Consider the following 24,617-nt stretch of genomic DNA (forward strand, 5'->3'; position numbering starts at 1 on the left):
TATCTTGTACCAGATTTTAAACGAAAATGTACCATTTGGCAAGAAAAATGTACCCAGTTTAGAGAAAACAAACTTTATCTAGTAAGAATTCTTCATTTTTACATTTATTCACCATTTATATAGCTCTGTACATCTTTAATAAGTTGTGGCAACTGCTTAGCCTCCAGAGCTAGGAGTTTTCTGTACGGCGTCATAACGGCGTCACCTTCAAGCCAATCTCCGGCCATGCCTGAGTCACATTCCGAGGCAACAGAGTACTCAAAACTAAATGTAGCTCGCTCCGACAGCAGCTCCTCCTCGGCATTGGTATAGTGATCCTCTGCTGGTTTGCCCTTTTTGGCCTCCTTGCGGTAGAACTTCACCAACAGCAGCAATGTTCCAAAGTCGAATTTCATTTTCTTGGCTTTTGCTGTTTCAATTTCTTGCTGAAGATTCTGCAAGAGCGGCACGGATATCTGTGCCGGTATATTGATAAAGCGCTCGTTGATTAGGAAGCCAACATGACGCTGCTCATTGTCCAGGAGCTCACGCAGCTGCTGCTGCACTTGCTCCGTGGCATGGGACTGGGCGCGTTCCAGGAGATGGGCGCGCAGCTGTGCAATGCTGGGTTGCTCCTTCTTGGCGGATAGATTCAGCACTGAGGTGATGCCAAAGACGGTGCCATCCTCAACCATGTTCTCATCGTCCGTTTCGCTCTCGGCTCCGTCATCCTCGCACTGGCAAATCACGCTGCCCACATAGTTTTGAGCTGGCCAGGATAAGATTTAGTTAAGTGTACAATAGGAATAAACATCTCAATTTGTGTATTACCTATGAGCAAGTCCGCCATTTGGTTGCAGTTGATGTGGGCGCGCAGAAAGAGACGCTGCAGCAGCTGCGAGATTCCCTGTGCATCTGGATCCACCGGCACGCGTCCCTCGAATTCAATTTGCACCTCCTGTGAACAAATCCTTGAGTAACAACACAATCATTGATTCAGGAGCAGTCTGTTTACCTCATTGCCTCTGTAGGCGTCCGGATGATCTTCGCCGTCGTCGTCATCATCGCTGGAGCTCGACTCGTCATTATTTGCGTCCACTTCCATATTGTTTAAATTTTTGCGCTTGTTGGCCGACATTTTATTTTATTTATTAAATGTATTCAATTGCCAAGCAGCAAACAAACAAACGTTTGATTCCAATCAGCTGTTTAAGCAACACACGTGTTGCATTGCGTTGCCAACCAGGGCTGCCAAATTCGCTTTTTTCCCGTCAAATCTGGCCTTTTTGTAACCAACTGAAGGAAGCGGAAATTCTTTTTTTTTAAATGTAATTTTAAAAATCATTCTTAATTAAAATGCTAATTGAAATTAAGTTAAGTAAAAATATCAGGATCCGTAGCGTGATAAATGCTGCCATAATTAGCAATTTTGCATCGCAATCGCAGCTGTTTTCTGGGTAAGAACAATCTCATTTTATTTAAATGTTATTTGTGCAGATAAATACATTAGCTGAATCTTATGTGGTGGGCTCTTCAGCTGTTTTGCCATTCCTTACAAACTCCTCATATTGCTCCTGTGTCAGTAAACTCGCTTTAATTCCATCACAATTGTCAATCTTGGGCAACAATATGGCAAAGTAACCGGCTCCCTCAGGAACTCTCTCCAGCAGCTTGGGATCGGTGAGAAGCGCCGTGTTGACCTCTACCAACTTGCCGCGTATACAACTAGGTATCTTGAAAGTGTTGCCAGAGTTTGTCTTGAGCAGTGCCAGTGTTGTCTCCGCCTGCAAAATCATGCCGCCTTTTTTGCCCTTGCCTTTGACCACATTCTGGCTGCGATCCACGTTGCCCACATCGTAGCTGACCGACTCAATGCCCTCGGTGTAGGCAGGATGTGAAGGGGCCAGGCAAATTAGGCATATGCGATTGGAGTGATAGAGCACTTGGTAAGCGGCTTGGGCCTTTATATAGTAGTAGCGTGTAAAGAAGCGATCTACCACACTCGGATAGTTCTCATCGTAGTTATCAGTGATTGGGCTTACGAATTGGCCACAAATCTGCTGTTCCTCATGCTTAAAGTAGTAGGGCTCAAAGGGATCCTCCTCGGTTTGAATATCGACGCTTGCCATGATTCTAGTTGGCTTCACCTTGCAATATTTTCTCCTTGTACTTGGACTGACGCTCCCGGGCCCGGGCACGATTAGCAGCGGAGCGAGCTACACGCTCGGACTTTAGGCACTTTACCACTTGGTCGTCGATGGTGTTGCAAATACCAACGAATTTGGCAAATCCGTGCTGCATTAATGAGATGTAAGAATCTGTTGACAACCAATATCCAAATATATTACTTACATTCTCGTGGCAGGCTTTGAGTTCTTCAATTAGTTTATTGCAGGCTGGCGTATGCAAATGTGACGACAAATCGGTGTGCATCTTCAAACGTACAAATAAATATTTATTTACTTATATTTTCACTCCTCTTACGCAAATGTGTCTAGTACTAATGCCAATCGTTATCGATTTACCGGCGATAAATAAATAACAGCCAGCTGTTTTCTCAGCTGTTTAAAAAATACCAAAAAATACCGATTGGCGCAGTATTGCCAACATAGTTGTTTCCCTTTAGAGCTGTCCACTTTTTCAATATAACTAAATTATATTTTTTAATTTAAAGGTAAAATGGAAATTTGGGTACTTTATTTATATTGATATATCATGATATTGATCAACTTTATTATTTTTTCTTCCCACTGAAACACACTCACGAGCAGCTGTTAGCATTTGAAAATATGTAACTGCCAGAAGTTTCATGTCTGAGCTGAATGAAAGAAAACGTTGTTGATTTTTCTCCTTGTTTTATTTACCCGCTCTCACAATTGATTTTACATATGTTCTCAGTTTGAAAAAGATATTATACATATGATTATTAATTTCATTAACATATTTTATATCTCTCACATGCCTTTATATCATTTGTTGAATAATTAGATTAAAAAATTGGTTTAACGTCTTCACTGTTTACTTTTTGCATAAAAGTCTTATCAACTACGACATCGAAATGGGGTTTCGTCAAAAAAAGTAACTTGTGTTTGCTCAAATACCGTTAAAAACACTGCTGAACTCTCAAAATAGTACGCTGTTGTAACAACTAGTTGAAAAATTGGAAATTGCCAATAAGTGATATGGGGGTTATGTTAGATATCGTCATAAGTTCGTTTGATTTCAATTTGTCTCTGCTTGATCGTTAAGTTAAGTTAAGTTAGCTACTCTCAGTTGTATTAATAAAAGGTTGATTTACTCTTCTATAAAGGCTCTCAATGTTACCTCTATTCTACTTTACTAAAGACGTGTTTGTGTGTGTGTGTGTGTTTATGCTCTCATTTGTGCATTAGTTTTCTCTCATAAAGCTCTCAGTTCGGTTATAAGTATTATAAGTATTGAAAATATAATTTGCAACTTAGATGAAAATAAAAGATTTCTAAATATACATATAGGCATTGGCGCTGAACAATCGCTGCTAATATTGTATATCAAATAACCAAAAAAAAAAAAAAAAAACACTCTCCAAATAAATTATTGCTCTCATTTGTCTTACGCTGTTGTTGTTGTTGTCGTCAATTAAGTACGTTAACAATAGTTTGCTCTCATTCAATGGCTCTTGGTGTGTGTGTCTCTCTCTCTCTCACTCTCTCCATATTGATGCAGTTAATTATCTGTAGACGGTTACCGATGCCGATGTCACATTCTCTCAATCTCTCATTAAAACAAACTAAATGGCAGGTTTTCTCCATGTTGGAGCTAACACCTCATCTCGTCTTTTTGGGCTCAGCCGGCACAGAGCTTGCCTGAGCATTTCCAGACTCCGCACTTATCTCCGGCTGTGCCTCAATGCTGGCCAACGCGGCATCGGACATTTTCTTATATTTGCCCGCCAACTCGGGCAATTCGTAGGCAATAGCCAGGTCCAGTTTGGTAATCGGACAACCGCGGAAGTAGGTGCAGGTCTCTTGGAGTTTCTTGAACTCGTACAGCGGATTCAGACGGAAGAAGTCGCGATAGACCTCCGGGTCGGGCAAGTCATAGCGCGATATGTTGGTCAGGGTCGAGAGACCCTCGTAGATGTGATAATTCTGTGGATGATCAATAATGTCATCCGCGATTCGTTTCTTATTGCCAAACAATGTCTTGTGGTTGTAGTAGGTGTTCAAATAGCAGTCGACCATCTTGGCATGATTACGTACACGCACCTGCAAAGAACGAATATTGATTAATCACTCACTGTGATTCAATTGTGGACACTCACGGCAAATCGACGGGCGCTGGCAATCTTATGCTCGATCCGCTTATCGATGGCGGTACGCAAGTCGCGCAGGAAGGCACGCTCCTGGGCCAACAGCAGACGGGCTGGTGCTCCATCCTGATAGGGATGTGTCCACAACGATGTGGTATACATAAGTGGCGGTTGCGCCGACGACATCAGTGGCGAGATGTTCCAAATGAGGGCACCTTGCACACGCAACAGCTCTTCGGGCTTCACCGTGTCCGCCTTGTTGAGTATGATGCGAGTCTGATACTCGCGCCCCTTCAGCTGATCGAGAATGGCCTCGGTCTCTGGGCCGACATCCAACTTGGCTGGGTCGTAAACCAGAAAGATGATGTCGGCGCGATCGATAAACCACTGGCAGGCATCGTTGAAGGGGAAGACCCGAGAGACTTGCTTGCGTACCTCGAGAATGCCAGGTATTTCAACGATGTTGACCTGAAAAATTCATTTGGTCTATGTACTATACTTATGCTGGCATTAATTTAGCTATTGTCTTTGCTATTTTCGCAATTCATTTGTTAATAACCAAATACTATAAATTCATTTGGGCAAATTGCCAGCATTGCCAGAATTTAGGCAGATACATCACAAAAAGTTTCCCAATCGACGAGCTGCCTTGCCAAAAGCTATTTGAGCGACAAGTTAATGCACTTAATAACTGGGTACATCTACATATATGCTAATGCCTAGAACATATCCGAAATATGACCTACAATCGAAGAACTTACCTTTTCAAGCAGCTTGCTCTTCATCTTCAAGCCACGCAGACGCTCTTCAAGGCCCTGGCCGAATTTCTGAAGACCAGCGAAAGTATAGTCGGCTGCCAGTTGAGTGCCATCCAAAACCTCCGTCTCATTGCCCCACATCAGTATGTTGAAGTAAGCCGGAGATGGTTCCGCTCCTACAACAATCAATGATTAATAATTTGTCTGAATTCATTATGATCAATCACTTACCGGTTCTCAACGAGTTGGGCGTGTATTCGTTATCAGTCAAATAGTTAAGAATAGACGATTTGCCACCAGACCATGGGCCCATAAATAGAATCAAGGGTTTGGAGAAGATTTCGGGATCGCTAAAGTGGCGATTGCTCAAGTCACGGTACTTGTACAACGTCTCCAGGGGCTTCACGGCATTCTCATAGATCTTCTTTATATCGCGCAGAATTATGTCAGCCACATTATCGGTTGCCTTCTCACGAGCATTGAACTCTTCGTCCAACTGCAAGAGCTCAGTGATATGCTGACGGCTACGACGGTTTCGTGGAATTTCACCTTCCTGCAGAAAGAACAGAAATATTTAGAGGACATCACACCATTTGATTACCATCTTAGGCTTACCCAAAGCAACTCATCCTCGGGTGTATCCTCGTCCTCGTTGTCCTCGGCAGCAACAGCCCTGACTTCGGCCTGAGGCTCTTCCTGAGCTTCTTCAGGCTCAGCCAACTTCTCTGCGCTTTCTTCAGCTGCCTTGACCTCTACGGTTTCCTCGACAGACTGATCCTTCTCTTCTTCCACAGATTGTTCTGGTTCTGCTTTCACTTCTTCCTCCTTCTCCTCCTCACTGACTGCTGCTTCTACTTCGGGCTCAACTGCAGCTTCAACTTCAGCGGTTTCCTCCTGAGCAGGTTCTTCCTCAATTGGGAATTCCTCCGTGGGACTGGCGGGAGTCTCAACATCAACAATTGGTGCAGCATCAACTGCACGCTTGCTGCGCTTTTTAACTTCCTCCTCTTCATCATCATCATCCTCGTGGCTATCGTCATGCTCATTTGGGATTCCATCGCCGTCCATATCATTGTCATGCACATTCAAGATTCCATCACCGTCCATGTCGTCATCCTTTTCATTTACTTTATTGTCTCCATCAATATCATCATCCAAATTGTTTGGAACACCATCTCCATCGATATCCATGCTTTGAGGCTCCTCGGAGTTGGTTAAACCATCTCCATCGACATCATGGTCCTCATCATTGTGCACACCATCTCCATCTATATCACTGTCCTCTGGAATTATATAACGCTTTAATATTAGCCAACTAATTAAATTCTGGTATAAATCATAAATACCATGATTCAGTGTACCATCTCCATCAATGTCTTCGTCCTCTGCAGAAATCGAATTAGAGAACTATAGAATATTACGAACTGCATTATCAACGACTTACCATGGTTGGCTTTGCCATCGCCATCCAAATCTTCATCCTTTTCGTTCGGCAAACCATCTCCATCCAAGTCACTGTCCTCTAAAGGAAGGAAAACATTGTAAATTAGCTATATTTTGAAATATTCTGATTAAGGGATCCATTTCAAATTAAATTAAGCGAAGCTCGAAGGATTTTGATCGGGGAGTTAGAGGGACTTTGTACATACCATGATTCAGAGTACCGTCCCCATCGAGATCATCATCCTCTGCATTAGTGGAACAAGCTTGTACAATGTTCATTGTTTGTTTTAAGTTACTTACCATGATTCGCTTTTCCGTCTCCATCCAAATCTGCGTCTTTTTCGTTTGACAAACCATCGCCATCCAAATCGTTGTCATCTATAAGATAAATCCCCAATGATTAATAATAGTGATGTTAGTTCAAGCTTAAGATCGAGTTTTATATCGAAATAGGAAATCGGTAAAAATAAGTATCGAGTTGTCGATATATCGGAAAATAGTAGATAAGTTGCAAATACATATCGAGTTTTCTCAAAACAAATTTTCTTGTATCGTTTTAATGCCTTAATCAAAGTTTGACAATTTTGTGGATTCTTTATTACGTTCGTTTATCTAAAATTGCACCACCAAACTTAATTTTACAAACTAATTACGATGAGTTGTTGATTTTTCTTGAAAATCGATTTAATCAACTCGATAGATCGTTAAATAAATCATCGGGTTAAAGTACTCGATAATCGCTTCCGCGAAAATCGAGTTGTCGATATTTCGTTGTATTTTTACATCACTAAATAATGTTATTTAATATGAGAATTTTGAATATGGACATACCTTGATTTGGAATACCATCGCCATCAATGTCCTTATCCTTTTGATTGGCAATACCATCGCCATCAATGTCGTTGTCCTTCTCATTGGGCACACCATCGCCATCGATATCGTCATCCTCATCATTTGGAATACCATCGCCATCGATGTCATCATCCTGTTCATTTGGTATGCCATCGCCATCGATATCGTCGTCCTGCTCATTGGGTATACCATCGCCATCAATGTCGTCGTCGTCCTCATTTGGTATACCATCGCCATCGATGTCGTCATCCTTGTCATTGGGTATTCCATCGCCATCTATGTCGTCGTCCTCATCATTTGGTATGCCATCTCCATCAATGTCGTCGTCTTCATCGTCTGGTATGCCATCGCCGTCAATGTCGTTGTCGCTTTTCGCGTCTTCTGTGGAATCCACATCAGTAATTTCAACAGTTTCTTTTTCATCAAGCCCACCATCATCATCGTCATCGTCATCATCGTCCCTACGCGGCTGATCGGATTGCAATTCTCCAGAACCATCTTTACTCGTGACACCATCTGCAATCCAAGTTAATTCACAGTCATTTCGGATGTGTCCTTATCTAAGTACTTGGATTCTTACCTGTTTTCAGTTCATTTATAGCCTTTTCAATGTAGGGTCGACATTCTGATTCGCTTGGTCCGACCTCGGCATTGGCAAACCCAACTGCAATCCATGAGATTCATTACAAATTAAATGGTATACAAGTTAAGATTTCAATAGAATCCTGGAGATAAGATATTTCTTGACCCTTGCTCTTTTTTTTTTTTTTTTAGAACGTTTACCGCCTCCGTGTTTGATGTCAGCTCCGAGGTCATTTTATCTTTTCAAACTTGACATTATTTATTGAGTGTACCCACACACATGGACAAAAAGACATAGTGAAATATATTCGGAAATTTATGAATTTTATTTTTAAAAGATGAGAACTCAACACACATTCGACTAGTTTGTGTTTCTGTTTGTGCTAATGTGAATGGATGTATAATTTTGTTGGCCGATCGCCCACTAAATCTTTCTTCTTTTCCATCTGTATTTTTTAAGACTGACTGCTTAGTGACGTGAGTGCATATACCTAAAAGTTTGGGAGTACATATGTGCCTTTTTTTTTTATTCAAATGTAAGGTCGTGGTTTAATGAGTGACAGGCTCGTTTAAGGCCGTTCGCTAATTACTTTCGCAATTGCGGCGACAATTGTGACAGCCACAAATCTGAATGGAGAACAAAAAACCTATGAAAGACATCTCACACATTTCGTAATGATGATACCGTATGCAATTAGGGATTGATGGAAATCGTTTGCTTACAATTGAATTAGTGAAATTCTCGAATGTTAAGTACGTTTCGCGATATGCCATCTACCTGTCAGCGGGTCATTCGAGTGATTTATTTCAAATGCGCTAGTGTGGGAAGGGATGCTATTTAAGATATGTATTTCTAAATTCATTCCCATTCGCATCAACAGAATTATTTATACAAATCTATCTCAGGCCTGCCTGCATATTGTGTTTATGTTGCTTACAGTCCTATCTACTTATATTATACAAGTATTCGTTGATCATTTGCGCCATTTATCTTTTTGCAATATTTTGCAAGCCAAACAGAACAACCTGCACAAGAGTGCTGAGAAACAGATACAGATACAGATACAGCCACAGTCTCAGATACAGATACTTGCTCAATACATAAAATAACTTAAAAAATCTAAATTTAAAAATATTACAAACGATGACAACGAAGAGCGACCAAACTGGCGATCGTTTGCGGCGTTTCAACGAACAAAATTTTCAAAGACAACAACAACAAACGCAACAACAACAAGAAAATGACCAACTAAACTGAATGTATCTGTATTTGCGTATTTGTATCTGTATTTGTATTATCCACCGTGTGTACTAAGGCGCGTATATAATGCCAGGCAAAATTTTAGATAGTATTTTCAAAGTGTCGTCGCTGACGTTTGCACACAAATACACACACACACACACACATACACACGCACATACATACGCAGAGCTCAGCCAAATATTTTTAAATATATGCTTAGATATACATATTTTTTTTCACATTCTGTTCGCTTTTTTTTTTTTTTTTTTATAAAAATTGCATAATATCTAATGTATGCGATATGATCGAAATGGGAAATTGAGAAAGGGACTGCCGCTGAATCTGAATCTGTATCTGTATCTGTAACTGTTTTTGCTTATATAATGGGTCCTTTGCAGCCACTTACCATTATTGGAAACGGCGATTAACGTAAGTCCCAAGAGGAACCAAATTGTTAGCCGCCCCATAATAATCAAATCAACAAAATATCCTTGAGTTTCCCAGTGTGGTTAGTACGTTAGCCACGTCATAAATTTCCTTTTATTCTTTCGAACTTTTCCGTAATTATGAATAATTAGGAAAAATTATTAAATCACTTGCTCGTATTCCGCATATATATCCACAATATATGGGCTCGTTTAAATGCACTGTGTGAAAAGTAAAAATTCAATGGTATAGATTATTCTATCTACAAAAATATGCTACAAAATAAGCTGCATATTAGCTTTATGCTATATAAATATATATATAGAATACGTATATATAAATATAACTAATTAGGCTCGTACAAATTTTGTCACACTTTTTGTGGATTTCGAATTTTGCACTTGTTCGTTTTGTTCACTTTGCAGCTCGTTTATGAAGTTGAATTTAATTTCTTTAATTTTTGTTTTTTTATATATTTTGTTCGCGTTATATTTATTGGTGTTTTTTTTTGCTAGCCGTTTGCAATTTTAACCAACAATCGTCGGCTGGGTAATCCTTAGTGTCCCTTTCGACGATTGTCAGCTAAATAATTTGCTTATTTTTGGCTCGTCGTCTGTGCACGCCGTGTGCGATTCGTTTTTTGAACAAGCACAACGAATTTTGCTATATCTATTTTCTGGCTAACTAAAAAGCCAAAAGAAATGAATTGAATGTTGCGTACACGAGTATACGAGACGATCTCTCCCGGTCCAAAACCAATTCGTAACTCAACATGCATATACCATGAATTTACCTTGTGACCGCGAAAATTATTTCATTTTGATATTTTTGTAGCAAAATTTTGTCAAAAGCACAGCGCTGAGTAAATTTATCTCAATTCTTTACCGCTCTCAGAGCAACCAAATAACATATTGGGGAAATTTATGTCAACGACGGAGAAAGACTTGTCGACCGCAATTGTTGTGGGAGATAAATAGGAATTAATATCCCGAACTATTAAATAGGACTCTGATCCTTTCATGTATTAAATATATGTAAACCTAAACCCATATTATACGAGCTATGCTCTTGATGTCCTCAAAAGTCTCCAAAGTCTTTTGATTTTGGAACAATGTTTAATTATAGACAAATTTCGCTCAGAAGTCTTATAAGCTGCAGCAGCTCAGTCATCTCTTTATTTGAGAAATAGAATAAACAAGATATTGCAGCTATCTTCGGAATACCGATCAGCTAATACACTTGCTAATCTTCAATAAGGTAGGTACCTTAAGGCTGTTTTATCCACATATCATATAATTTGATAAAAATATATGAAATTGGTTAAGTTTTTTCAAAGTTATGACAGTTCGAAGTTGCTCAAGCCTCTGACCTAGCAACTTTCCGAGTCGAAATATTTCTTAATTTTGACATGATTTTTTACAAGAAAATGAAAGTCCTCAGAGTCCTAATAACGATTTAAGGAGTGGATTAAAAGTAAAAACTTGGAATTCAAAATTTCAACATAAAACCGTGGCTTCGATAGTCAAAACTAAAAAAATAAAGAAAATATGAATACAGAATCAATTTATATGCAAAATCATGATCAAAATGACATTCCGTTTGAAAATCGGTTAATTTTCGATGAACTTATGTGAGATCAAAGTTTTTGAAAAAATGTCAAGGGGTATGTATGGAAAATTTGATGATAGATGGCTTAGTATCGAAAAAATATCAAATTTTCTAGATTATACAAATTTAAATGCAGAATAAATTCAGAGGCGAAATCATGATCAAAATGACATTCCGATTGAAAATCGGTTAATTTTTGATGAAGTTATGAGAGATTTGAAAAAATGTCAAGGGGTATGTATGGAAAATTGGATGTAAGATGGCTTAGGGTCGAAAAAATATCAAGTTTTCTGGATGATAAAAATTTTAATGTAGAATCAATTAGGAGGCCAAATCATGATCAAAATGACATTCCGTTTGAAAATCGGTTAATTTTTGATGAACTTATGTGAGATCAAAGTTTTTGAAAAAATGTCAAGGGGTATGTATGGAAAATTTGATGATAGATGGCTTAGTATCGAAAAAATATCAAATTTTCTAGATTATACAAATTTAAATGCAGAATGAATTTAGAGGCCAAATCATGATCAAAATGGCATTCCGCTTGAAAATCGGTTAATTTTTGATGAAGTTATGAGAGATCAAAGTTTTTGAAAAAATGTCAAGGGGTATGTATGGAAAATTTGATGATAGATGGCTAAGTATCGAAAAAATATCAAATTTTCTAGATGATAAAAATTTAAATGCAGAATGAATTAAGAGGCCAAATTATGACCAAAATGACATTCCGTTTGAAAATCGGTTAATTTTTATCAAAGTTATGAGAGATCAAAGTTTTTGAAAAAATGTCAAGGGGTATGTATGGAAAATTTGATGATAGATGGCTTAGTATCGAAAAAATATCAAATTTTCTAGATGATAAAAATTTAAATGCAGAATGAATTAAGAGGCCAAATTATGACCAAAATGACATTCCGTTTGAAAATCGGTTAATTTTTATCAAAGTTATGAGAGATCAAAGTTTTTGAAAAAATGTCAAGGGGCATGTATGGAAAATTGGATGTTAGATGGCTTAGGTTCGAAAAAATATCAAATTTTCTAGATGATAAAAATTTAAATGTAGAATCAATTAGGAGGCCAAATCATGATCAAAATGGCATTCCGTTTGAAAATCGGTTAATTTTTGATGAAGTTATGAGAGATCTAAGTTTTTGAAAAAATGTCAAGGGGTATGTATGGAAAATTGGATGTAAGATGGCTTAGGGTCGAAAAAATATCAAGTTTTCTGGATGATAAAAATTTAAATGTAGAATCAATTAGGAGGCCAAATCATGATCAAAATGGCATTCCGTTTGAAAATCAGTTAATTTTGATGAAGTTATGAGATCTAAGTTTTGAAAAAAATGTCAAGGGGTATGTATGGAAAATTGAATGATAGATGACTTACCGTCGAAAAAATATCAAATTTTTTAGATGATAAAAATTTAAATGCAGAATAAATTTAGAGGCCAAATCATGATCAAAATGGCATTCCGCTTAAAAATCGGTTAATTTTTGATGAAGTTATGAGAGATCAAAGTTTTTGAAAAAATGTCAAGAGGTATGTATGGAAAATTTGATGTAAGATGGCTTAGGGTCGAAAAAATATCAAGTTTTCTGGATGATAAAAATTTAAATGTAGAATCAATTAGGAGGCCAAATCATGATCAAAATGACATTCCGCTTGAAAATCGGTTAATTTTTGATGAAGTTATGAGAGATCAAAGTTTTTGAAAAAATGTCAAGGGGTATGTATGGAAAATTTGATGATAGATGGCTAAGTATCGAAAAAATATCAAATTTTCTAGATGATAAAAATTTAAATGCAGAATGAATTAAGAGGCCAAATTATGACCAAAATGACATTCCGTTTGAAAATCGGGTAATTTTTATCAAAGTTATGAGAGATCAAAGTTTTTGAAAAAATGTCAAGGGGTATGTATGGAAAATTTGATGATAGATGGCTTAGTATCGAAAAAATATCAAATTTTCTAGATGATAAAAATTTAAATGCAGAATGAATTAAGAGGCCAAATTATGACCAAAATGACATTCCGTTTGAAAATCGGTTAATTTTTATCAAAGTTATGAGAGATCAAAGTTTTGAAAAAATGTCAAGGGCATGTATGGAAAATTGGATGTTAGATGGCTTAGGTTCGAAAAATATCAAATTTTCTAGATGATAAAATTTAAATGTAGAATCAATTAGAGGCCAAATCATGATCAAAATGGCATTCCGTTTGAAAATCGGTTAATTTTGATGAAGTTATGAGAGATCTAAGTTTTGAAAAAATGTCAAGGGTATGTATGGAAAATTGGATGTAAGATGGCTTAGGTCGAAAAATATCAAGTTTTCTGGATGATAAAATTTAAATGTAGAATCAATTAGGAGGCCAAATCATGATCAAAATGGCATTCCGTTTGAAAATCGGTTAATTTTTGATGAAGTTATGAGAGATCTAAGTTTTTGAAAAAATGTCAAGGGGTATGTATGGAAAATTGAATGATAGATGACTTACCGTCGAAAAAATATCAAATTTTTTAGATGATAAAAATTTAAATGCAGAATAAATTTAGAGGCCAAATCATGATCAAAATGGCATTCCGCTTAAAAATCGGTTAATTTTTGATGAAGTTATGAGAGATCAAAGTTTTTGAAAAAATGTCAAGGGGTATGTATGGAAAATTGGATGTAAGATGGCTTAGGGTCGAAAAAATATCAAGTTTTCTGGATGATAAAAATTTAAATGTAGAATCAATTAGGAGGCCAAATCATGATCAAAATGACATTCCGTTTGAAAATCGGTTAATTTTTGATGAAGTTATGAGAGATCAAAGTTTTTGAAAAAATGTCAAGGGGTATGTATGGAAAATTGAATGATAGATGACTTACCGTCGAAAAAATATCAAATTTTTTAGATGATAAAAATTTAAATGCAGAATCAATTTAGAGGCCAAATCATGATCAAAATGACATTCCGCTTGAAAATCGGTACAGTTTTGCCAAAGTTATGACAGTTGGAAGTTTTTCAACTCATTGACCTGGCAACTTTTCCACAACCGTACCGGTACAAGCGTTTCGGTTTTCGGTTCTTGAAAGCAATTAAATTTCAGTTACGGTAACAGCTCGGTATTTTCGGTTAACGGTTCCGATACCGGTTACGGTGTTTTACCCTGGTAAAAATTGTAAAGCAAAATCTACTATGCTGTTAAATAAAATAAAGGGTACGCTGCTCATCTACTTATTCTCACAATCCTACAGACATAACATATATGTACTATATATTCTTTCAAAGTTAAACACAAAATTATAATACTCTCGGTTAGGGTATAAATAGAAAAGAAAGCAGTCACATCCACCTAAATATATGCATGTGAGCATAAAATACTCGAATGCTGTGAGCTGTACGATTTGTTTCATGTCACAAATGATTTAATTTGATTCTATCGCTCTTTGCCGCTCTCGGGATGTCGCCTGTAGACGTATTCGAATGAAAAATATGAAAACGAAATTTCATGTTGCATTTATCACCGTTCATTTGTATGGTTGATTGCACGAACAGCTGCTGCATGTGTGCTGTGCCTCCAAGGCGACGCTTCGTCACAGACAAGTGCAAAACGCTTCGAGTCTTTTAAGTCTTAATAAAACCATATTGCATAACAATCTAATATCTTGGAATATCCTGATTCACATCGAGATTCGAGATGAATTATATAATGTTTGTACCCGTTACTTAAAAAATATGTAAAAGTGTTCGTTGATATGTATGTAAAAGTGGGAAGGAGACATCTCCGACCCTATAAAGAATTTATATTTGTTAAAAAAAATGTTTAATGTGCTGTAGACATTTTTATTTTATTTAAAATTAAATTTTATTTTATTCTATAATTTTGAAATAAAAAAAAAATATTCTTGATCAGCATCAACAGCGGACTCAATATGTCCGTCCGTCTGTCCGTCTGTCTGTCTGTCCGTCTGTATGAACAAAAGGATCTCAGAGACTATAAGATATAGAGTAACCAAATTTGGCACACAGACTTCTATAAGCCCCACGAAGATCAGATTTGTTTTAAATTACTGACCTGCCCACATCACACTCACAGTTTTTAATATCAGATGCTTTTTGTGGTAACTACGTTAAAGATTATTATTATCAACTAATACTAATCGCAGCAAGATCGGTTAAGCAGATCGGCAAAAATAGCTGTTTAAATTTTCAAATCAATTCAAGCTCCTAAAAATATGCAACGGGTAGTCTAAAATCGGGTTTTGACTAGTTTTCATTTTTTAAAGGGAACGGTTCGTTAAATGCAAAATTAATGTTATTTCAGTTTTTTATTGCTTTCGTCTGGCAAACTAATATCATTTTCTTTATGATACGTCGGCGTTGATAAATAAAACTACTTGAAAGCTAAGACTATGCTAAAATAGATTCCTTAACTAATATGTGTATTAAATATTAAATATGTATGTGGTTTCCACAGTTTTTTCTAATGGGCTTCATTGCCATGCTCTTTGTTCTTCATTCGAGTGCAATAGTAACGATCGCTATTCTCAATCCAATCGCAGACATTCAGCACTGTGTGGAAGGCTGTGCCCTCTTTGCACTCAAATTCCACGGGTTTTCCATGTACGCAGCGGAAGTACTGTAAGGATGAGAATTATTGGGTATAAACTGGCTGTGGTTGAGATTGGTTTGGAGATGAGTTACCTTTCGACAGTTTGGATGCGGCACATAGTCACGATTGGTGCAGTCAATCTCGCTGGAATCGAATCCATCTCCAGGCGTGACCGTCTCTTCGGGATCTAAAATTTCCTCGGGCTCGTCGGTAACTTTAGGTGCGACTGTTGTTGTTGTTGTTGTTGTCGCTGTCGTTGTTGTCGTCTTCTTCGGCTTCTTTGGTCTCTGTAGATGTTGGAGAATGTGACATAAATTATGAGAATTGTCAGCTATATTTATGATCGCACCTTTGTTGTAGATTTCTTGGTGGTGCTGATCACAGCTGGCACAGGTGCTGACGTTGGTTTTGGCTTCGGCTTCGGTCGCGTCGTCGTCGGCACGATGTCGCCCTCATCGGGATTGGGTGGCGTTGCCGGGGGCTTTGCCCAGTCGGGCTGTAAATGCCAAGCAAATGCTCAATAGATTTCTCTAACTTGGCAATGGGCCCACTTACCCGCGGCGTGGTCTCACGTGTCGGCTCCGGCACCTGGTAGTTCCTCATGTTGTTGTAGAGTATGTGCATTAGTCCATTCTTGGGTCCACACAGGCCATGAAAGTCATCCATGTCAATGGCCCATGTCATTGCACCAGCATAGCCCTTGGCCTTGATGAAGTCCATTTTGATTTGCACCGACGCCTCGTTCTCATAGCCCACCCACTGGGTATCCTTGTAGGTGTAGGGCACCATTCCCGCGTCATCCCACTCCACAGTCCAGCCCTTGGACTTGTCCATTACCTCCGTGCATATCTCATAGTAGGCCAAAAAGCCGCTGGCATTCGTATAGGGTCCCGGTGCCCCGCCTCCCGCCTCCTTGTTGACGTAGGTGCCCATGTTGTAGTTCTTGTTGGAATTGCTGAGCGTATAGGTGCGTCCATAGAACGGTATGCCAACCACCAGCTTGTTTGCCGGACAACCCATCTCTTCCCATAGCGCCAATCCATCGTTCTAGAATAGGGATAGTAAATAATGATTATTTTTTTTTTTCAAATTAAAAATTCATTTTCTTCTAGTAACTGTAAATTAACTTAAAATACTATATACTAAAATTTTTCTTTAATGCTAATCTATGCAATTTCACCATGATCTTAATATATATGATTTTTATTATTTTACTCATGAAATAATCATTATTTTTGAGCAAAAAAAGTAAGACTCATCGTAAAATGCTTATTTCTCGAGTTTCATTTTTTTGAGTGAAAAATAAAACTCAAGTTGGCAGGTCAAAATTACTTTTTGAGTTATATTTTTGATTCAAAAAAATGAAACTCAAGAAATAATCCAGGGACAGTAAATAATAATTATTTTGTTTTTTTTTCCACAAGGGTAATCTATGGAATTTCACCGTGATCGTAAGATTTATGATTTTTATTATTTTACTCATTATTTTTGGGCAAACAAATAAAACTTCTGAAATAATCATTACTTTTGACTCAATAATAATAGTAAAACTCAGGAATAATCATTAGTTTTGAGCAAAAATATAAAACTCATAGAATAATTATTATTTCTTGAGTTTTAATTTTTTGAATCAAAAATAAAACTCATGGGGTTATTTAGACTTTTTTTTAGGTCAGTAAACCATTTTTAAATTTAAAAAAAAAATTCAAAAAAATTTTAAAAGTATATTTTCAATAATATAATTATGTCATTTTAATTTTTTATTTTTTTTGATAAAGTCATAATAACATTAAGAAATAATCATTATTCTTTAAGTTTTATTTTTTTGCTCAAAAATAATGATTATTCCTGAGTCTTATTATTTTGCTCAAAAGTAATCATATGTAAAATAATAAAACTCATAGATATAGTGATAAATAATGATTATTTCTTGAGTTTTATGATTAAAATAATAATGATTACAGTCTCTGTTCTAGAATAATATTCAGAATTAGGTATTTCCCATGGTCATACACTCACCACGTTGAGTCGCTCGTAGGCATACTGATCATGCTTGCGCTTATAGAGCGGACTGTGCACGTCCGCGAATCCAGCCCAGTTTCCGCGCAGGTCATAGGTCATCGCGTGGATTGCATCCAGCAGTCTGCAAAATGGTAAGTGTTGAATTAAAGATCAATCGAATCAGTCAATTGGACATTGGCTTACTCGCATAGCTCGGGCACATGGTAGCCCTCTTGGAGTCTGAACTTGGCTACTGGCACTGCCATGGTTATCTCCCAGCCACGTCCTTCTCGATCGAAAGCGCGTCTTAGTTCCTGTACAAAATACAGGAACTTATCCTTGTCGCCAAAGGTGCCGCCGCGATCCGTAGCGCCCGGGTATTCCCAGTCGAGATCGAAGCCATCAAATTCGTATTTCTTCATAAACTGAACAATGCTGCGTATGAAACTCTGGCGATGCTCCCGGACAGCCGACATTTTCGAGTACTTGGAACCGCCTTCCGCCCAGCCGCCAACGGCAATTTGTAGCTTGAGATTGGGATGAGTTTGACGCAGCTGTGTAAATTTGCGGAAGCCATCCTGCTCAACATCCAGCTCTGGATCAATGACGAGGACATCCCAGCTCTTATCGTCGACACCAATGAAGGAGTAAACGAGATGCGTACACAGATCAGCAGGCACATCCTCCAGACCATATCTACCAATGCCAGGACGATAAACTGCCCAGTTGCTGAAATAGCAGACAATGCGCGCAGGTTGATCGCTGCCAAGGATCGGAGCTGGCCAAGAGCTGAACACGCCCAAGAGCAACAGCAGCATAGGCCGACAATGATGATGCACTGGGAACAGAACAAAAGCAATGACAGTTAATACAAACACATCAGATTCTCTGATTATCGGATTCTCTGGAAGGTTGCTACGTTGTTACTTGCTTGTTATACCCTGAGCCCATTAAAAATGGGCAAAAGGGTTTAATGTGTTTGGTAGAATGTATTTATAAGTATATATATTCTTGATCAGGATAAACAGGCGAGTCGATTGAGCACTGTCCGTCTGTCTGTCCGTCTATCCGTCCGTCCGTCTGTTTGAACGCGTCGATCTCAGAGACCATAGGAGCTAGAGACTTTAAACTTGGTAAGTAGGTTCCTAAATACCATAGGCAGATCAAGTTTGGTTTTTTTTTTGGAGCGGAACTCTATATCATATAGCTGCCATAGGAACGATAGATCGAAAATGAAGCTTTAGTATGAAAAACTTATTTTTTTTTTTTTGAGATATCTCAACTAATCTGACACAATATACATCTGGGCTGGTATTACACATCCTGCCCAAATTTGGACCAAATCGGAGCACTATATCATATAGCTGTCATAGAGACGCGCAGTCGAAATTTAAGTTTTAGTATGAAAATTTTTTTTGTTTTTTGAGATATTTTAACCAAACTCATAGAATAAGCATTTAAGTTTGTGTTATATATCCTGCCTAAATTTGGAACAGATCGGTACTCTATATCATATAGCTACCATAGCAACAATCGGTCGAAAATCAACTTTTAGTACAGAGTACCTGAGCACAGGGTATCCTACTGTCGAGCGTGCCTGACTGCAGCCGCCCACTTGTTTTTGTTTTTCAAGATCCACGCGACTCGCATACGTAAGCGTAAGTAAATGCGTACATGACGAAACCTTTGAATGCACTTGCCGCTGCCACTGGACACTGGGAATGGGAATGGATAAGAGTCTCCCTCTCTTGGTGGATTTTGGGTGTGCTAAGGTTATGTGCCCATAATGTTGTCAGGTTGAGTTCGAATTCGAGCTTGAATTCGAATACGAATACGATAACGAGTTCATTCACCGTTTTTCTCGCTTAGATCGAGAGTCTTACTTAATATGCACGACCAGGCTTACCCATTTCTTAATGCTCTTAAACTTGGCTTGACTTGGAGCTGGATGCCTCGAAAACTATGACGACGACGACGACGATGTTAACTGACGCTCGTTTGGCGTCAAATGACAGTCAAACTCTCGGCCAGCGTTGCTTTTATAGTGGGAGGTGGCGATGGCTTCGGTTTGGTGGCGGTCCGGTTCTTGGAGCACGCCTTTGTTCCTGTCCAAAGTGCGTGAGACGAGCGAAGTGAAGCGATGCCGTTGCAAAGATTGTTTTTTTTTTTTGTTTTGATATTTTTTTTAGCCGTTCTCAATTCCAGATCTCGCGACTTTCTTTCGCACGTTATCTGCATCTCATTCTTTATAATTCTTTTTTTTTTTTGCTTTGTCGTTTGACTTTGTTTTGCTGCTTTTGGCTTTAAGTTCTGCTCAACGCTTAAAGATTCACATAAGCGATTTTGTTTATGCTCTAAAATAAGCATACATAACCCGTTTAGGGTTACACTTACGCTGCTCATTCTGGCATTAAAGTGCGTAAGGCATACGGACTCAGACTCGGACTCGGACTCGAACTCAGACTCAGACTCAGACCCATCTCAAGCAAAGGGTTCGTTGGCCTCTCTTAATGGACACATTACTTGGAACTTGGCAAATGCGAGAGTAGTTAAGTTAAGTTAAGTTAAGTTAACGATTTTAATGCAGTTTATAAACATTAAGTTGAGGCTTAGAACTAATCAGCCTATGCGAATATCAATGCCCAGAGTGGGATCCTCTGTTGTGCTAATGGTTGTGATTCTGGCTGTGGTTGTTGTTGTTGTTGTTGAAGGCGCTGACGTTGTTGTTGTTGTTGTTTTTACTGTCGTTGAGCTGCTTAAGTTGTTGTTGGGCACATCGGCTGCTTCTTCCGAGCTCTGACTGTCGGCTAGAAATAAACGACATTTGTTACTTGATTGTGCACTTCAAGTTATTTAGACCTACATTCATTGGAGTTATCCGGAAAAGGATCTAAGGAAAAGCCACGATGAGGTCGACCTTGCCCATGACCAAAGCCATGGTCACGTCCAAATCCATGGCCACGTCCATGACCAAATCCGTGACCAAATCCATGACCAAATTCATGACCAAATCCATGACCAAATTCATGACCAAATCCATGACCATGACCACGTTCATGCCCGTGTCCATGACCCCGAGCAAATCTATGTCCATGTCCGTGATTATGTCCCCAATGACCTCTGTGCCTGCCGTAGTGAACTCCTCCATTCCAATCCTCCACATCATAACGGCGATGTCGGCTTAGTGAAGCTAACTCCTCCACTTGTGCCGTCATTGCTGGTGCTGATTCATCAGCCAATAAATCCTGAGTGGTAAAGGCTCTGCAAGGAGTAAAAAACATTCAACATCAAGCCACAGCTGTTTGTTCTGTATACTGACGCATTCTCTAAGGCGGGAGCAGCAAAGAGCAGCAGCTCCTGGAGGCTTATCACTGCCAGCAACGTCAACTGTGTGAAATACGAGTATGCAAAAATGGTTGTAAATGTTATCAAGCAAATAAATTAAAAGCAGAACTTACAATAGTTACAGTTCTTGGGGCAGACATTGTCTTCTCTCAGAGCTGCTGCTATTTGCTTAACTTGTACTTCACACTCTGAACAGATGATGCCAACTGAAGCTACCGAATCACTTAATTCCTCACAATTAATGCGACCACAACTCGATGATTGTTGGGTTTTTTTCTATCTGCTTCAAGCTCATTCAGAGTTTGAGTTGTTTAAATGCGCATCAACAACAATGATTCGATAAGCCAATCAGGTTTAATGTTGTTTCAGGTTTTTGACATGTATGTATCATCCATATTTAGTATATAGATGTGCATGTATTGCCATTTAATAATCATTAAACGTATGGTAATTAACTCAACTTAAGGGCGGACTCTCGTTTGGGTTAACTTAAATTGCTGGCTTATATCGCTAATGTTTGCTCATTTTCTTACAGTTTAGACCCTGCAACCGGCTAGTCAGCTACATTTATTTAATCTCCATTTCTTAATTAATTAAAATGTAGGTGAGTTACATTTTTTTGTTTCGCGTTCTGTATTCTCCATGGTCACGATTATGCTAATATGATATAACAATTTGATAACGCAGCTTTAGAAAGCTATAAAATGCTCCACATTTTCCCTTCCCTTCTCCCCGCTCCATCTTATCGAACGCCTACACACACCAAAATTTTGCATTGGATTTTTTTTTTTTTTTTGGCTCGTGTGTCGATTGTATATCATGTTGTGTTTTACATATACATATGTACTATATTTTGCTTGATGGGTTTGTCACTACGTTGTTCTTCTTGTTAGTATTGTTGTTTTTGCTATTATTGCTGTTGTTGTTTTGTGTTGTGAACTGGTTGACTGTCGCACGTATTAGCACGCCTGCCTTTTGTATTCATTGTGATTCATGCGGGGCCGCCACTTTTTTTTTTTTTTTTTTTTTTTGAATCGACTCAGCATTGATCTTGAATTTCGCTGCCAATTGACGTACAATTCTCATAACTGAGGTCCAGGGTAAACACTTTTTATTGTGTGGTGGCCAGAGCGTCTTCCTGTTCCGACAACCTTCAGCTGTAAACGGGCGCAGTAAATAAACAAATAAAATGCTATGGGCTGGATTTGAATTTTCAACTATATTCTTTATTGATAACATTTATCTCGTCTTTTCGCAGTTTTCAATTTGCTTCAAACATTTTTCATATAATGTCATAAATATGTCGAGTGTACGTATGTATGTATTTATGTATTTATGCAATAAATATTGTGTGTCTTATGTTTTTTTTGCGATATTTGGAGAGTATTCGCAACTCAGTGCAATTTATACTCTGATATTAGCTTGATACTCATAGATAATCTTGCCAGAACTAGCATATAAATTGACTTGGCTGAACTAAGGGCAAAAATTGTAAGCATCATTTACATATGTATACATATAGCACCGCGAAATGTATAAGTTATTTGTGTGATATAATTAGAGAGTACTCGTAATAATATGTAATTATAAAATATATTCACGCGATGAATGAATCAATCGCAAATTAATTAATAAACTTAGCAATAAATAAAACTTAAAGCTCGTAACAACTAAACGCTAATAACTTGACATTAACTTAAAATACAATTTGTACAATTTGCTTGTATTTCTTTCTTGTTTTTTTTTTTTTTGTATTATATATAAGCATATTCATATATATATTTAACAATTTATCGTTGTTTTCGTGTTTACATTATGCATATTTACGATATTCAAATTTTGTATAATTATATTCGGATTTTCAATAACTTTAAAAGTTATACAGACAACAACTGTGAATTGCATAGTTAAGATCATTGATTTAGCATTGTTTAAAAACACTCTTGAATATTATTTTTCGTAATTGTGTATGGTTGCATTTTTTTTCATTCTATCTTTTTTTCATTAATTGCCTGGCTAATTGACCTACATTTAATTAATTGTGTATATATTTATTTTTTTTGTATTTGTGTATCTGTGTACATAGGTATGTATGTATGTATATATTTAGCATAACGCATGAGTAATTTAAAATTAATATATGCATGTTCATACTTCACATTTATATGTTATTCTCCTTCTTTTAATACAATTTTATTATATTAAGTTTTAAGTTTTAAATGTTTGATGTAATAGGTACATTTGAAATATTGCCAATGGCCGAAATGCCTTAAGAGTGCGCCATAGAAATGCTGTTAATTGAGCTGTCCTTTAAATAGGACTTGACTGATTTGAGATGATGTTAGTTGTTCCTAACTACCATTTGGTGCCCTTTAATTTTGCAATTTGCATTATTGTTGCTTTTGATTTGTATTTTTGATGGCTTTTTTTAAGCATAAAAATTGTATTCTATCAAATGCAATAATTGGCATCAAAATTGTTGTCATTGTTTGTTTCTATTGGATGGTGTTTAATACGGGGAAAAATGCGCTACTCTTCAAAAGTCTGTTTTTAAAGTCTTTAAAGTTATTGTTTTTAGTTACCAAGACATATATAAGATGGCTCTTCTTTACCACTTCTTTTGATCTCTATTTAAATATTAATAATTGAATTAGCTCGCACAGGAACGTGTACACTTTAACTATACAACAAGTATTGATGTCGAAGTTAGAGATACATTTATATGTATATATAGTATAGATCATTATACGTATATATAGCGATATGAATATTGCTATACTAAGCGACGACAGTCAATAAACTGTTGGCTACACTTTAAGAGAACGTTGCTTTAACATTTAATGTAATTATCATCGTTTGAATTGATTATTAACACGCTTATTGATATGTTGCATCTTTTTCATAAACAGTATGTATGTATTGTATGTGTGTGAGACAGTGTGTGTGTATATAATATAGGCATATACGAGTATATAGGAGTAATCATTAGTTGTTCTTTTGCTCCTTAAAAAATTCGTTAATTCAACTTCAATCTTGATTTGATATTGTTTCTTTTGAGAATTTATGTTTGTTTTTTACTTCAGTCACTTAACAATTGATATTGATTTCCATTTAAATTTTTTTAGCAAAGTTTCTAGTTTGATTTTGAAGATAAATGCAGCTGTTATTGTGCTTAATTTAAATCGCTTTTAATCGGTGTTCTATCGTAAATCGTAGTCACTTGGCGCTTAACTATAAAAATTATCGCGTTGTTGATATAACGGCAGTGGATCGCTTGGTGATTCCGAGCGTCTCTCCTCATCGCTGCTCTGGTTTGATGAGCCGTTGGCCGTCTTCGACATGGCTTTCTCTGTGGGTTAACATAAAAATACAAACATAAAATTAGCTTAGATTCTTAGATTCAAAATGCAGGCCAAAACCATCCCAAGCGTGCTGTAAATGTTGGAGAAATAAGTTTATAGGAAACCTTCGTACATGAGTTAATTATAAT

General features: G+C 37.4%; 7 protein-coding genes across 12 annotated transcripts in view; all 7 read right to left on the minus strand.

Moving 5' to 3' along the window:
• Positions 1 to 82: 82 nt before the first annotated feature.
• On the minus strand, positions 83 to 1,209 carry LOC117790184 (protein BCCIP homolog). Its single transcript, XM_034629510.1, has 3 exons — positions 995 to 1,209; positions 811 to 937; positions 83 to 748 (listed from the first exon to the last, which is right to left on the minus strand). The coding sequence occupies exons 1-3, from the start codon at positions 1,115 to 1,117 to the stop codon at positions 105 to 107; spliced, it is 894 nt and encodes a 297-aa protein (XP_034485401.1). The 5' UTR covers positions 1,118 to 1,209; the 3' UTR covers positions 83 to 104.
• Positions 1,210 to 1,428: 219 nt separating this feature from the next.
• Positions 1,429 to 2,143, minus strand: LOC117790144 (protein Abitram). The gene has a single exon (XM_034629441.1). The coding sequence runs from the start codon at positions 2,106 to 2,108 to the stop codon at positions 1,497 to 1,499; it is 612 nt and encodes a 203-aa protein (XP_034485332.1). The 5' UTR covers positions 2,109 to 2,143; the 3' UTR covers positions 1,429 to 1,496.
• Positions 2,090 to 2,488, minus strand: LOC117790145 (COX assembly mitochondrial protein 2 homolog). Its single transcript, XM_034629442.1, has 2 exons — positions 2,332 to 2,488; positions 2,090 to 2,274 (listed from the first exon to the last, which is right to left on the minus strand). The coding sequence occupies exons 1-2, from the start codon at positions 2,410 to 2,412 to the stop codon at positions 2,113 to 2,115; spliced, it is 243 nt and encodes an 80-aa protein (XP_034485333.1). The 5' UTR covers positions 2,413 to 2,488; the 3' UTR covers positions 2,090 to 2,112.
• Positions 2,489 to 2,817: 329 nt separating this feature from the next.
• LOC117792437 (sarcalumenin) lies at positions 2,818 to 10,368 on the minus strand. 5 transcript variants are annotated; one of them, XM_034632592.1, is made up of 14 exons: positions 10,296 to 10,368; positions 9,555 to 9,795; positions 7,904 to 7,987; positions 7,756 to 7,839; positions 7,303 to 7,704; positions 6,772 to 6,849; positions 6,678 to 6,716; positions 6,473 to 6,550; positions 6,375 to 6,413; positions 5,644 to 6,311; positions 5,260 to 5,581; positions 5,032 to 5,204; positions 4,283 to 4,738; positions 2,818 to 4,226 (listed from the first exon to the last, which is right to left on the minus strand). In XM_034632592.1, exons 2-14 carry the CDS (start codon positions 9,613 to 9,615, stop codon positions 3,786 to 3,788), a joined length of 2,925 nt encoding a protein of 974 aa, XP_034488483.1. In that variant the 5' UTR covers positions 9,616 to 9,795; positions 10,296 to 10,368; the 3' UTR covers positions 2,818 to 3,785. The 5 variants fall into 5 exon arrangements, with proteins under 5 accessions (XP_034488483.1, XP_034488482.1, XP_034488478.1 ...); XM_034632591.1 differs by having other exon boundaries at positions 7,753 to 7,839; XM_034632587.1 differs by having other exon boundaries at positions 7,303 to 7,839.
• A 5,110-nt stretch (positions 10,369 to 15,478) lies between these two features.
• On the minus strand, positions 15,479 to 19,779 carry LOC117791573 (endochitinase). The gene is made up of 7 exons (XM_034631360.1): positions 19,689 to 19,779; positions 17,987 to 18,620; positions 17,801 to 17,924; positions 16,337 to 16,828; positions 16,131 to 16,277; positions 15,874 to 16,068; positions 15,479 to 15,808 (listed from the first exon to the last, which is right to left on the minus strand). The coding sequence occupies exons 1-7, from the start codon at positions 19,690 to 19,692 to the stop codon at positions 15,653 to 15,655; spliced, it is 1,752 nt and encodes a 583-aa protein (XP_034487251.1). The 5' UTR covers positions 19,693 to 19,779; the 3' UTR covers positions 15,479 to 15,652.
• Positions 19,780 to 20,336: 557 nt separating this feature from the next.
• LOC117791574 (kininogen-1) lies at positions 20,337 to 21,362 on the minus strand. The gene is made up of 4 exons (XM_034631361.1): positions 21,241 to 21,362; positions 21,102 to 21,169; positions 20,646 to 21,043; positions 20,337 to 20,589 (listed from the first exon to the last, which is right to left on the minus strand). Exons 1-4 carry the CDS (start codon positions 21,265 to 21,267, stop codon positions 20,402 to 20,404), a joined length of 681 nt encoding a protein of 226 aa, XP_034487252.1. The 5' UTR covers positions 21,268 to 21,362; the 3' UTR covers positions 20,337 to 20,401.
• A 965-nt stretch (positions 21,363 to 22,327) lies between these two features.
• The window catches only part of LOC117789636, a 58,329-nt gene continuing 56,039 nt past the window's right edge, over positions 22,328 to 24,617 (minus strand). For both annotated transcript variants that reach the window (XM_034628698.1, XM_034628697.1), the window contains one exon: positions 22,328 to 24,476. In XM_034628698.1, coding sequence (XP_034484589.1) covers positions 24,355 to 24,476 — 122 coding nt within the window. In that variant the 3' untranslated portion in view covers positions 22,328 to 24,354. The remainder of the gene's footprint in view (positions 24,477 to 24,617) is intronic.

This window comes from Drosophila innubila, assembly GCF_004354385.1.
Source record: "Drosophila innubila isolate TH190305 chromosome 3R unlocalized genomic scaffold, UK_Dinn_1.0 2_E_3R, whole genome shotgun sequence".
NCBI lineage: Eukaryota > Metazoa > Arthropoda > Insecta > Diptera > Drosophilidae > Drosophila > Drosophila innubila.

Coding starts and splice junctions, on each gene's coding strand:
- LOC117791574 (XM_034631361.1), bottom strand. CDS start 21,267: ATGTCTGCCCCAAGAACTGTAACTATT. Junction 21,170..21,240: donor CCCCAAGAACTGTAACTATT/GTAAGTTCTGCT, acceptor TATTTCACACAG/TTGACGTTGCTGGCAGTGAT. Junction 21,044..21,101: donor GCTCCCGCCTTAGAGAATGC/GTCAGTATACAG, acceptor TACTCCTTGCAG/AGCCTTTACCACTCAGGATT.
- LOC117790144 (XM_034629441.1), bottom strand. CDS start 2,108: ATGGCAAGCGTCGATATTCAAACCGAGGAGGATCCCTTTGAGCCCTAC.
- LOC117792437 (XM_034632587.1), bottom strand. CDS start 9,615: ATGGGGCGGCTAACAATTTGGTTCCTCTTGGGACTTACGTTAATCGCC. Junction 7,840..7,903: donor TATAAATGAACTGAAAACAG/GTAAGAATCCAA, acceptor CTTGGATTGCAG/ATGGTGTCACGAGTAAAGAT. Junction 4,739..5,031: donor AGAGCAAGCTGCTTGAAAAG/GTAAGTTCTTCG, acceptor TGAATTTTTCAG/GTCAACATCGTTGAAATACC.
- LOC117790184 (XM_034629510.1), bottom strand. CDS start 1,117: ATGTCGGCCAACAAGCGCAAAAATTTAAACAATATGGAAGTGGACGCA. Junction 938..994: donor ACGCCTACAGAGGCAATGAG/GTAAACAGACTG, acceptor ATTTGTTCACAG/GAGGTGCAAATTGAATTCGA. Junction 749..810: donor AATGGCGGACTTGCTCATAG/GTAATACACAAA, acceptor TATCCTGGCCAG/CTCAAAACTATGTGGGCAGC.
- LOC117790145 (XM_034629442.1), bottom strand. CDS start 2,412: ATGCACACCGATTTGTCGTCACATTTGCATACGCCAGCCTGCAATAAA. Junction 2,275..2,331: donor TCAAAGCCTGCCACGAGAAT/GTAAGTAATATA, acceptor TCATTAATGCAG/CACGGATTTGCCAAATTCGT.
- LOC117791573 (XM_034631360.1), bottom strand. Junction 17,925..17,986: donor CATGTGCCCGAGCTATGCGA/GTAAGCCAATGT, acceptor ACCATTTTGCAG/ACTGCTGGATGCAATCCACG. Junction 15,809..15,873: donor CGCATCCAAACTGTCGAAAG/GTAACTCATCTC, acceptor TCATCCTTACAG/TACTTCCGCTGCGTACATGG.